Raw genomic sequence first — 12,460 nt, 5'->3', positions numbered from 1 at the left:
TCTGCCTACCTGCTGTGCCAGCTGGGCTCCTTGGGCCAAGCGGTAAGGGCCCGGGCTGGGGGCCCCCTCCGGCCGCCCGCTCCGGGCACTGCCAACCTCCGAGAGCACGTGTGAGTAGAATTCCATCCGGCCCCCCAGCATCTGTCATCAGCCCCCGCCGCCCACCAGAACTGCACTCTGGGGCCTGCAGTGCCCCCCAAACCCAAACGTTGTGACCCACGATACCCCATGGCTTCATCCCGTGCCAAGTGGGCTCTCTACCCCCAGAGCCCTGACTATGGCCAGCTGGCTTCCTCATCCTGGGGAAGCTTCCAGAATGCTGTCTCCTGTGGTTGCCCCGAGTCTCATGGTCTGCACAGTTCCGTCTGTCCGTCCCTATGAGCCTCCGAGCTGTCCTACCCAAGGCGGACCTCAGCAGCCTTCCCTGAAGCTGCCGACCACCGGCTGGGCGAGTGGCCTCCGCGCCGCATCTCGCTAGAACTCCAGCAGCACAGCCCCCCTTCTCCTCCCGCAGCCGGCCCCCCGGCCCCACAGAACCGGCCAAAGCGGGCTCCGCAGGAGGCTCCACGGGTACCAGAGAGGCTGCACACCCATGTGCCTCAGCATCCCTCCTCCTCCTCAACTCCAGCGCCTTCACCTCTGCCTGCCTTCCTGCCGCCCCAGGGTACACACTCTGCAGCCTCACGGGGTGCAGGCCCCGAGCCCCACAACCCATCCTGGCTGCCCCCACTGGCAGCCGTCCTCTCTGCCCCTGCATGGGTTCACAGGTCTGCCATCGTGCCCTCCCACCCACACGCTGCACGCTGGGGTCCCCGAGCTGCGGGCGGAGAGCACACTCCACCCCAGAGCTGGAGCGCCCGGGGCCCTGTGCCGCCCCACTCACCTCTCCTGTTCCCAGAAGGGACTCGGCTGAGGCTCCGCCTGGGACCCCACCTTGCACCGCTCCTCAGCCCCGCGGAGGCCCGTCTCCTAGTGGCCAGGGAAAGGACCCGACTCAGACAGGTGCCTCCAGCTTCTGGTTCCCCGGCCCCCGCCCCCTCCAGCTCGGGGCCCTGCATTCTGGGCCCCGTCCTCTCCCCGTTGTCAGCCGCACCATCTTCCACTTCTCCTGCATCTGCCTTCAGAGACAGTAAACACCGAATCTCTTCCCCCCAAAGGCCAACAGACAAAACCCCAGCTAGTCCTTTGGACACCACGTCCCCTCCTACCTTCCACTCTCTCTCCCCTCCCCTACACCCCCTGTGCTTTCTGAAAGAAGGTCTCTGCTTCCTGTTTCACTCTTTCCATTCTGAACTCGGCCCCCTGTAGCCCGCCTCCAGAGCCCCACCTCCAGAAACAGCTCTGGCTTTAGTCACCAAGACTGTCTTGCTGCTCACTCTAGGGGACATTTGGTGGCCCTTGCCTCCAGGAGCCTCTTGGAGCAGTTGGTTCTGTTGGGCCGTCCTTCCTTTTGCGAAACACGGTGCCCCCGGCTGCTAGGAGGACGTCACACCCTGGTTTCTCTCCCACTTCCTTTGCCCTCCCCTGCTCCGGCTGCCCCTCAACACCGAGATTCTCTACCAGGGCCTTCTGTGCTTCTCGAGCTGTGTCCTGTCCCCCGGCATCTCGGGCACACTCGTGTCTTCACCTGCCCCCTGCACACGGGTGACCCCCACGCCCATCTCAGCTCAGACCTCCCTCCCGAACTCCAGGACCGCACTGGGTCCTGGATGCCCCAGACAACACAGACCAGGCACTTCCCACACAGACCTGGCCTCCTGCCCCTGAGCTCCCTGTAGCAGCAAATGAGACAAAGTGCACAACCCAGACAGTGGGAGTCACCCCGGGCTCTCGTCCCCACTTCCCCTCCCCTGCAGATGCAGCCGGTCACTCGACTGTACACGGGGAGTCTCCTGGAAAGCTCGCCAGACACAGCTTCCTGGGCCCTACCCCTGACTTACTGAATCTGAATCTCCAGGGCTGGGGCCTGGGAATCTGAATTTCTAGAAGGCTCCCCCATGTTGCTGTGATGGCTGGCATTCAGTAACCCCAGTTCTTCCCGCGCTGCTTGCCTGCACTGGGCGTCAGCTTCCTCCCGGCATCTCCTGCCTCACCGCCTTCGGACTATGCACTCCAGCCACGCAGAGAGATGCAGTTCCAAGTACACGCAGGGTTTGTCTTTCCACACGTGGTTCTTTCTGATCACACCCCCCTGGATAGGCTCCCAGTCTCAGCCCAGGCCAGGCTAACTGCCTGCCCCTCGGGTGAGTGATTACAGACGTGGTAGGTTCTCTCCTGGTCAAACAGTAGACCCTCAAGACAGGACCTGGATCTTCAGTGGACACTCCCCCCAGTGCTGAGCGCAGTTCCCAGCTCAAAGAGGTGGTGAACAAGAGAATAAAACAGGAGGGGTGCCTGGGTGGCTCAGTTGGTTAAGTGACTGCCTTCAGCTCGGGTCATGATCTTGGAGTCCCTGGATCGAGTCCTGCACCAGGCTCCCTGCTTGTCAGGGAGTCTGCTTCTCCCTCTGACCCTTCCCCCTCTCATGTGCTTTCTCTCTCTCTCATTCTCTCTCTCTCAAATAAATAAATAAAATCTTTAAAAAAAAAGAGAATAAAACAGGAGAAGGAAGGAGGGATGGCAGCGGGGCTCAGAGGATGGTGACTCCACCAACCTGTTTGGAGGCCCAGGCCACGAGCTGGATCTCTACCCAGCAAGGCCCTTCCATGGATCCTGAGGCTGGGTCCACAGAAGCACTGTGATGGTGGTGTCCTTGCTGCCCTCTTCACTCTGGGTTCCCCCTGTAAGTAGCCAGGCCGGTGGCGGGAGCTTGCCCTCCCTTCCATGTGCCCCCCGATGAGGTCTGGGGCTTCTAAGAAGTCCTGGCCACCTCCAAGCATCATGAGTGAGCACAGTAGGCTTGCAAGGACCCGAGGACCTCCTCACATGCGGATGTGGAAGTGGCCGTGCCCTCCCCATTCCTGGACCCTGCTCCCATGCTTGACGTATGACTGGACAATGCCCGCTGTGCTCCTGTCAGGGCAGCCCTGGCTGGAGGGTGGGCCGCCTTCACCTGCCCCTCTTGCCCCATCCCTCTGGTTCTTTTACCATGATTCCCCCAGCCCTTCTCCTTCCCCCCTCTGCCCACCTGCTGCAAGACCTGCTAGTCACTCTGACGCCCTATCCACGGCCCTCTGACTATTCTCACAGGCTGTCCCCATGGTCCTGACTCCCCACTCTGCTGACCTCCTGCCCCTCCCCAGCCCCAGTCTTAAGATGGCAGAAGCCTTGCTGGGGAGCAGTGTTGGTTGGGGGGAGGCTTGCATTAGCTGGATGGCAGCCCTGTTTTGCCCCCTCACTGGAGAGCTGCCTGACCCTCTGTGAAGTGAGTCTGATTCTGTAGCAGGCCCACCCCCTGCCTCCCACACTCAGGATCAGCTACATAATTTGTGGATCCCACTGCAAAATGAAAACGCAAGATGCATTGTTGAAAAATGATTAAGAATTTCAAGATGGCAAGAGCAGAGCATGGAACCAACCACCAGGCCCCTCTGTGAACGTGGGCCTGTGGGACTGCTCAGGTCTCACACTGATAAGGCCAGCCCTGCCCACATCTCTTTCCAGCTGGAGACGGTCTCTCCCCCCTCTCTTATCCTCAGCTGCTTTCTAAAACAGCTCCTCAGGGCCCCAGGCAGGAGCCCAGCCCCAGCCCCCTCCAGACGCCCAGAGCCCTGTTCAGCAGGCTGTCAGCATGGATTCCTGCAGCCCTGTGGGGGTCTTCCCCCCACATGCCCTCCGGCTGCAGAGCACTCATATCCTTCTCAAATCAATGCTTATTTATTGAGCCCCACCTGGCTGAGGTTGAGCAAGAGAGGACACGTTGATGAATACTCAAGTCATTGCCCTGTAGGAGCTCAGTTTATAGCAGGATTAATACTTAAGCAAGAGCAAAACCAAACACAGACTCTGCGGGTTCACAGAAAAATAATCATATTTGATTAGGAAACTGAGTATCACAAAAGAGACACCCTAAAGATGGACTCTGATGAATGGGCAAGATCTTAGGAACCCGGAGAGGAAAGGGGCATTCCCGGGAGAGGGCTCAGCATGGGCAGAGGCTGCAGGTGGGAGGATGCATGGCTGATTCTAGAATCCTGAGTTGTGCAGTTTGGCTAAGGTAGAGGGATGATGGCACAGTGGACAGGGACTGGAAGGAAAACTTGGCGTCAGCCGTGGAGGCTCACAGGGCCGCGGTGAAGTGTGTGTACCCTCTTGCTGGAGACACCGAAGGGGGGCTTTAAGCATGGTGCACACTTGGGAGCAATGGGAGAAGGAAGGAGACCTCCTTTGCAGAGTATGGAGCCACACTTCCCCGCAGAACGGGCCGCTCCTAGCCCGGGTTCCAGCCCTCGTGACCGCAGTCCGGAAGCGCTGAGGCCTGGGCGGCCTCCTGCCCCGCGCGCGCGGAGAGCCCACCATCCCGCGCGCCCCTTGGTTCCTAGCAGGGCCCGGGCGGGGGTCATGGGCATGGGGCTTTCCCGCCACCGGCTCGCATTGGCCCTGCGCCAGTGTGTGTGGGGCGGGTGGGGGTGCGGAATAGGATCCCTCACTGGGGTGGGGGTAAAGCGGCTGCGCACGCCCAGAACGCACTACCCGGAGTGGGGAGAGCGCGGCTCCCAACACTGACCGGCCCACCACCCGCTGTATTTTAACTTTCCATTATAGTTCTCAGACAGGCACCAAAGTAGAGAGAATGGTGCAGAGCTTCCCCACGTCCCCACCGCCCCGCTGCCACAGTTGTCCCCTCTGGGCCAGCGCCCACCCCCAGCTGTAGAAGAGCGGGCGCCGGGCGCGCGCACCGAGGCTGGGGAACGGACCGCGGCGGGGGGCACCGCGGGCGGGGAGCGGGGCTCGCGGGTAGGGCCGCGGGGGGCGGGGGCGGGGCGGGGGCGGGGCGCGGGGCGGGGCGGGCGGGGGGCTCCCTCCCAGGGACTCTGGGCGCACGGGCGGGGGGCCGAGCGTCAGTCTCCGCCCTGCAGCCGGGAGGGAGCCCGCCGCGCCGCCGCTCTCCGCGCCCGTCCGTCCGCCCGCCGCCCGCCGCAGCCCGCCGCCTCGCCATGCCCAACTTCGCCGGCACCTGGAAGATGCGCAGCAGCGAGAATTTCGACGAGCTCCTCAAGGCGCTGGGTAAGCTGGCGCGGTCGGTGCGCGCCTACGAGGAGGCGCGGCGCCGAGGTGCCCCGGGCCCAGCCCCGGCGGAGGGAGTCCCCGGGGCGAGGGCGAGGGCGAGGGCGAGGGGAGCGAGCCAAGGCCGCCCCGGCAGGAGCGGCGAGCGGCGCCCGGGAGCCGCGCGCCCCGCGGACGTTCGCTGGAGGCTTGGCGCCTTCCCCGACGGCTCGGCCTCGGCTCGTGCTGGATCAGCGCCGGGGGGGTGCTCTCCGGAGTCCAAGGAGGATCAGGGACTTTACATCTGGAGACTCGGTGTGAGGCCAGGCCCCGCCACGAATTCACCGTGCTGCGCGGGGAGAGCCGCGTACCCTCCGAGCCTGTGTCTCCTCCGGAAGGTTGGGGCGGGGGCTGGGGGAGCGGGTGTTTTGAGGTCCCCGTCTGCAGGCGGGGTGGTGGGAAGTGCCGGGCGGGCGCTGCGACCGAGCCCGCGGCGCCGCCCTCCTTCCCTGCGCAGGTGTGAACGCCATGCTGAGGAAGGTGGCGGTGGCGGCTGCGTCCAGGCCGCACGTGGAGATCCGCCAGGACGGGGATCAGTTCTACATCAAGACGTCCACCACGGTGCGCACCACCGAGATCAGCTTCAAGGTCGGAGAAGGCTTCGACGAGGAGACCGTGGACGGACGCAAGTGCAGGGTGAGGCCCCAGAGGCGGGCGGCTTGCGGGGTCCCCGACGCGCCCCTGCCTGCCTTTGCGGCCGGCGGCGCGCTTTCCCTGCAAGGCGGTGCGCCGGCGGTTCGCAGAGAGGATTCGTGCGAGCGGGTTGCCCTGGGCTCGCGAGAAGGTCCTCCCCAGTCCGCGCCCACCCCACCCCACCCCACCCCACCCCAAGCCGCCTCCTCCGCGCTGCGCCGGGAGGGGCGGGGGACCCCGGCGGCGGCGGCGGGGGGCCGGGCCGCCGCCACGTCTCCTGTCGCGGGTGGAACGGCGGCGCTCGCTTCCCCCCCCCCCGGGCCCCGGGTCCCCGGGCCCCAGGGGACGCCCTGGATCCGGTTTCAGCGGTGTCGTGGGCCAGCACCTCTCGCTCCGGCCCTCAGCCTGGTTTCTGAAGGAAAGGCGGCGTCCTTCCCAAAGCGAGGCCGATGCTGGCTGGGGAGATGGACCAAGTGCTCGCTCAGTCCTCAAGGGCAAGAGTGTGTGTTTGTGCGGCGCTGGGCCCCGGGGATGAACAGTGGCGGAAGCCAGCGACAGTACATGCCCGCTTGCCGTGGCGAAAATCGCTTTTGGTTGAACAAATGAAGGGTCGGTTAGTGTGTATTCTGAGGGCGGATGGAAAATTGTCGCTGCTGCAATCAGTTATCCAAAAGGCGACAAAATGTCTCCCTCCCTTTCCCCGGCGTTCAAAACAAAGAAACACGAATAAGGTTCCAGAAAGTGAGGAACTGAGTCTCCGGTTTCCTGAGGGGGCCTGTCTGATCTGCAGAGTTGGACCCTCCGGACACGGAGACTCGGCCGCCGGGGTGGCCCCACATGGCCGGTTGGGCGCACAGAATCGGCACAGCCAGAAAATGATGTCCAGGCTTGCAGAGGGCAGGGTCTGAGCCCCACGGCACTGTTTGTAAAAACAAGAGTGACCGGGAGTCCCGGGGAGCTGGCCTGGCCGTCGGCAGGACTCAGCTGGGGACGTCCAGCGGTGGCCACTGCCAGAGACCACGGCTCCGATAAAAAATCAGAGGTTCACGTGACAGCCTGGCAAGTGTCCGTTAGAAAGCAAGTGCGTGCGTGCTCCACGTGGACACCCCCACCCAGCTGGCGAGCACTGCTTTGTGCCGCCTCCCACGTCCAGGAGCATGAAGACGGTTGATTTGTTTTGAGTCTGAATGTTTTCCAGAGGCCGTACCCTGGAAGGTGGTAGTGTTTTTGTCCTCAGAGATACTCAGGTTTGTCACAACAGTCTGTACACACGGAAAGGAAGGGGTTATCCCCAAATCCGTGCAGTGGAGAGGGCTCCTGTTGCTGGCTACAGTGTGGCTATAAATACAGTGTCTTAGGTTCCAGCGTGGTACAGTTCTGATGGGAAGGTTCTTGCCCTTAATATGCTAGTTGCTTGAAGGGATAGTCCATTTTGACACAATGAATCACTGCATGCTCTGCATTTTATTCCTGGAGATGAGAGCCCAAAGCTCCGCTGGTTCGGAGAGTGTGTGTGTGCGCGTGGGGAGGGGGGCGCTCTGGGGGGACACGAGGTCTATTTATTCCCCATAAACCCATGGCCGTCCCTCCGAATCTGGACTCCATAGGGCACCGCAGAGGCTTCTGTGCCCTGCTGACAGGGACCATGTGTTGCTTCTCTCCACAGCCGAGACCCTCCCGTGCGCACTGTTGTCTCCGCTCCTGCTGCCAAGACCATAATTAATGTCACTAATGGTTTTCCTGCCTGCAGAGTTTGGCCACTTGGGAGAATGAGAACAAGATCCACTGCACGCAGACTCTCCTCGAGGGGGATGGCCCCAAAACCTACTGGACCCGCGAGCTGGCCAACGACGAGCTCATCCTGGTGAGGTCCTGGGCCCCTGAATCACGCCTACAGTCCCCAGATGGTGCCGTCCTCCCTCAGCAGAGAGCGGGACCCCGTCGGCCGTGCGTTAAAATTTGAGCGGAAAGCTTGAGGTGACAGTGGAGGTCACAGGCATTCATCGTTCCGTGGTTGGGAGGAGCAGGGCTGTGACAGGCTGTAGCGTCCCCATGGCGGCTCCGTGGCGGCTCGAGCCAGCCTCCCTTCCCAATGGGCCAGAGCGCATGGGCTCGGGAGGCCCCAGGGGTTTTCACTCTGCAGAGGGACTTTTTTCCCCTTCTCGTTCCCCATTTTGCTACCAGGGAAAGATTTCAGGAATTTTAGTGCGTCAGCACTGGGAGCCTCAGAGAGCATTTTTACCGCTAGACTTACCAACTGAGTGGCCTTCAGGAGCCAGGCAAGTCCTGTGGCTGCCGAAGGCTCTGCGTGTCCCGTGGTCTGCGGCTGGGGCCTTAGAACAGGGAAGGGTGGGCTCTCCCTTCGAGGCACTCAGGTTAAAACATTTTAAACAATCCTGGCCACACAAACTTTACCTGGTGAGGCCAGTTTAGAAACCCCCACGGTTTAATCACACACTGCCTCGTCCTTGATTTTAGGTGTTGGGGGCAGAGGGCGTCGGGGAGGACAGGGAAGGCTCAGTCACTCTTCTTTGTACTTCAGAATAGAGCAGGCTCTCCCTGCCCCGCCCCCGCCCCCCACCACGCACACGTGCACACATTCTCACACACGCACACTCTCCGCGCACACGTGCTCACACGTGCACGCACTCACACACACATAACACACGCACACACGCAAGGAAAGGGAAAAGCTGTGTGGGTGCCCTGGAAATGATATCCTTTGTTCTCCACGAGGCATATGTTACCATCTGCCCTCTAAGAGCGCCCGCCTGCCCCGTCTTAGCCAATGGCACCCTGCAGCACTGAGGAGGGAGCCGGCAGAGTGGGACGTGAGCCGGCCACGCTGTGCGACCGAGGCGTGGCCCTTCCCTTCCCAGGCTGTGGCCTGAGGGCTGCCGCTAAAGTCTGATCCCCGGTTGGGCTGCTCTCAGCCCTGAAACTGCATGTTGATCCTGTGAGCAGACCCTGCATGGAGCGGTCTCTGTTACTTCAGCTGAGGCCGCTTGTCCTTCCCAGCCCTCACTTCCAGTCCTATCTGCTTTCATAGAGAAGGGACTGGCTTCCTTTGCAACCTGGTGAATGCCGTTTCCAGGGAAGGACTACTTGATGGGGTTGGAGGAGCACTTTGAGGCCGAGACATGGAATTTAGGAGAAAAAGGAACAAAAGGTTCGCTGGTACCTGAGTCAGCAAAGCTCTTAGTTCTGGAGCGTGGCTGAGGGTCGAGCAGGCTCGGTTTGCTCCGTGAGAAAGTGTGATTTTATTAACCTTGTAATCCCCGAGCAACCAGAAAACATTCTGCTGCGAGGACTGCATGACTTCCAACACCCACCCCCCGCCCCCCAGCTCCACCCGTGCATCCTTCCTTGGCTCAGCCGACCAGACAAGCCTCAAAAGGAGCATTAATTCTTGGCATTTGAGACTTGATCTATGGGCTTTTGTTTCAAGGGTTGTTATCATTAATAAATCCAAAACGCAGGGAGATGCTATCTCCTTATAACAAGAGGCAAATTATCCTAGTTAAGTTGAAATAAGCTCTCCCAGGGCCAACAGTAAATGGTCCCCCGGGGGCTGTAAGTTGCCTTCTGTGAAAATGGAGGATCTTCCCTCAAACCGCTCTGGAACAGTCTAGAGTTTCTTTCAGGAATCTTTCGGCATGGGTGCCGGCTGAGAAGGATGTTTCAGATCAGGTTGGAAATGGGATTTCTTCTTGTATCTGGAAGCTGCTTGTCGGCCTGGGGGCCTGGGGGAGGCGTCAGATACGAGGGTGGTTACAGTGCATGGGAAGAGTCTAATCCCACACACTCCATGTCCCTGGAGCTGAGAGGTCAGCACCCCTAGAGGTAAATTCCGGTGGGAACGCCTGCCCCCCTGCCCTTCTCCCGGCGCAGCATCTCCTGCAGACAGAGGTGTCCGGAGCAGGTACAGCTGTGTCTGCGTGACCAGGAGCCCCCACTTGGAAAAGCTGCTGATGGCTGTTTGCTTCCTGGTGTCACTCATGACTAGTGTTTCCCTGAGACACACGTTGGGACGTCCTAGCACGCGCTCCGAGAGCCTCTCAGCCGGCCGACGGGCCAGGGCAGGAAGCTGAAGGTCAGGTCTAGCCAGGCTCTCAGCCTCTCCCGGGCCTCAAGCCCCTTTGAGAATCTGAGAGCAAGGGGCGCTCCTGCAGAAAAGCGTACGTCGGCAGACGTGCCCACATCGGGGCTGCAGACTGGAGGATTTTTGATGTTTGGTTTTGTGTGTGAAACAAACATATTGCTTTCCCTGTTCCAACTGCGTGTAAGAGCCCAGGAGAGCAGGCCCCTGAGTAATTGCTAGTTTGGGGGAGAGTTAAGATAGTTTACTTAGAGGCGATCCCACTTCAGGGGCCAGAAGAAAATCCTCCGTCTGGGGAGGTTTGTGCCCACCGCACAGCAAACAGACATACAAACAAAGAGCCGTAGAATTTTGGCTGGAAAGAGCCTTGGGGATCGTCCTGTTCCATTCCAGCCCTGTCTGACACCCCCTCCCTTCCACTCCGCACCAGCAAGAGAGGAAGCGCCGGGCCCCCTTCCCCGCTCCGGGGGCTGCAGAGCTGGGTCCAGGCCAGTGCTGTGCCTTTGCAGCTCAGACCCGTTTTCCAGCTTGCAGATAACTTGAGGGTGGGCAGCCGCTCTCTCCAACGCCGCCCCGTCTGGCTGGTCAGCGCGCGAGCCCTGGGCTCCAGCTGCCCAGGCCCTGCGCCCTACTGAAGTCATTTGAAGAGACAGAACCGCCTCAGAAATGTCCAATGTGACATCTCCCCCTTTCAGTTTAATTTTTCAAACCAAACATTTCCCATGTCAGCACTCATGGGATCCAGAAACAAAGGAAAATTGCATATAATTCTACACCCCAGTTGCTCTCTGCCCGTGTATGGAGCTTAAGGGAGAAGAAAAGACCTTAGCAGTTAGTGTGAGCATGTGGCAGAGGAAATTGAACGTTGGTTACAAAGGGCTTTTAACAGGGCAGTAAGTGGCCTTATTAGTGATACATTTTAAACATATTTGCACAGGCATCTGCTCTGATTGTTTTTCCTTCTCTGCAGACGTTCGGCGCCGATGACGTGGTCTGCACGAGGATTTATGTTCGGGAGTGAAGGCGGCCGGCTTGCTCCTATTTTGGGGTGGGATGCATGTTCCCCTGAGAAATGGCATAGGTCTGAGCTGCCAGTGGACCCCCCCACCCCACATCAACGTTAGGTGACCCCATTTCCCCCGTGATGGTGTTGTAGTATTTCCCCCCAAGGCCTCTGTACCCCTGAGTCCCTGGTGCTCTGTAGTTTGGCATCTGCATGGTTTTGCCTGTCATTAAACCAGCTGGCTGCGTTGCAAGGCTTTTCCTTTCTTTGAGCTGCGTCTTCAGTTGCAGCCTGGGGTTATCGTGTCCCTGCTGTCCTTAGTACCGTGCTGGGCTGGGTAGTGTCTTCAGCTTCAGCCTGCTGCCTAGGACCCCTGCTTGGAGCCTACAGCAGGGTGGCAAGCCGGGCTCCCTCCAGCTGGATCCAGACTGCAGAGCTAGGCGTGTTTGGACCTCACAGTGTCGTTTCCGAAAGGAATTAGTCTGTAGTGGTGGCTCCTAGCAGGAAAAGGAGGGCACATTCACAAGGTTAATTGAGGGGAGGCCAGAATAAAGGGACTATTTACACAGACACTTACAGGGGCAGGATGAAGCGAATCGGCGAAGGATGGGGCGGCCCTCGGACCAGCAACACGGGAGGTATTGCTCCCCTTTGTCTGCAGACGGAAGGGACAGAGGGGTCACCAGACAGAAGAGCTATAGCCTGGGAGGGAGCCCACCATGCAGGAGCTGTGGCAGTATGTGGAGGAAGGTAGCTACTGTCCACACCGTGGCCCCAGTGTACCGGGGGGTGGAGGGGCATGGAGGTGGAGGTCGGTTTGGAACTACAGGGTTAAGAAGTATCCTGACCGCCCAGCTTTCGATCTCTGATCCACCTGTGCTGAGCACTGGCCAAACCCAGTGGAACGTAGGGGGCAGTGAGTCACCCTCCCCGGATATAGCCAGGTGCCGAATGGATCTGAACATGTAAATCCACAGTTGCCAACTCTTACATTTTAAAATCCGATTTCACATGAAAATCTGGATTTCTGTTTCTTCAGGAGAAAAACGGGAAAATCCCTGAACCGACATTCCCACAGGGTTAACAGCTGACGGCTTCCCCCCTTTGAGGTGGACCTTGCCACCGTCCCTGTCCTCATTTACACCGTTCCCTGGCTTCGCAGGCACCTCTCCCTGCTCTCCTAGGCACATGGGCTCTTGGCAAAGCCAGGCTACAGTTAGCTGAGCGGCAATGTGCAGGCGTGTCTGAGGTCAGGAGAAGGTGACCCTCCAAGAGCTCACAGTCTCATGGGGCAGGCATCTAAGGCCCAGGTGCCACTACCTGAGTGTAAATGAGGACACATGTACCTAAATCCTCACACCTCTGAAGTCCAGGACCCCACTTTGCTCTTGCGGGCCCTCAGCCCTTCCCAAATACTCTGCTGCGTACATGGAACTGTGGGGAGGGGGTCTCCTGCTGAATCTGGAATGCAGCCTGCTTGTTGGGGCTCTGTGGACTGCCTCTGTCGTGTTGCCCCCCAC

At 60.0% G+C, this 12,460-nt stretch overlaps 1 protein-coding gene across 1 annotated transcript; it reads left to right on the top strand.

Annotated features, from left to right (window-relative positions):
* Positions 1–4,960: 4,960 nt before the first annotated feature.
* CRABP1 (cellular retinoic acid binding protein 1) lies at positions 4,961–11,120 on the top strand. Its single transcript, XM_045901833.3, has 4 exons — positions 4,961–5,166; positions 5,663–5,841; positions 7,589–7,702; positions 10,908–11,120. Exons 1-4 carry the CDS (start codon positions 5,097–5,099, stop codon positions 10,956–10,958), a joined length of 414 nt encoding a protein of 137 aa, XP_045757789.1. The 5' UTR covers positions 4,961–5,096; the 3' UTR covers positions 10,959–11,120.
* The last annotated feature ends 1,340 nt before the right edge of the window (positions 11,121–12,460 follow it).

The sequence above is a fragment of the Mirounga angustirostris genome, unplaced genomic scaffold (assembly GCF_029215605.1).
Source record: "Mirounga angustirostris isolate CCGP_5_RB_7025 unplaced genomic scaffold, mMirAng1.0.hap1 SCAF_9, whole genome shotgun sequence".
Lineage (NCBI taxonomy): Eukaryota > Metazoa > Chordata > Mammalia > Carnivora > Phocidae > Mirounga > Mirounga angustirostris.
Note: the sequence above shows the minus strand (reverse complement) of the source record. Positions and strands in the feature narration are given on the sequence as shown.

Excerpts from the sequence above, each read along its gene's own strand:
- CRABP1 (XM_045901833.3), top strand. The coding sequence starts at position 5,097 with ATGCCCAACTTCGCCGGCACCTGGAAGATGCGCAGCAGCGAGAATTTC. Across the intron at positions 5,167-5,662 it reads CGAGCTCCTCAAGGCGCTGG|GTGTGAACGCCATGCTGAGG; the intron begins GTAAGCTGGCGC and ends TTCCCTGCGCAG. Across the intron at positions 7,703-10,907 it reads CCAACGACGAGCTCATCCTG|ACGTTCGGCGCCGATGACGT; the intron begins GTGAGGTCCTGG and ends CCTTCTCTGCAG.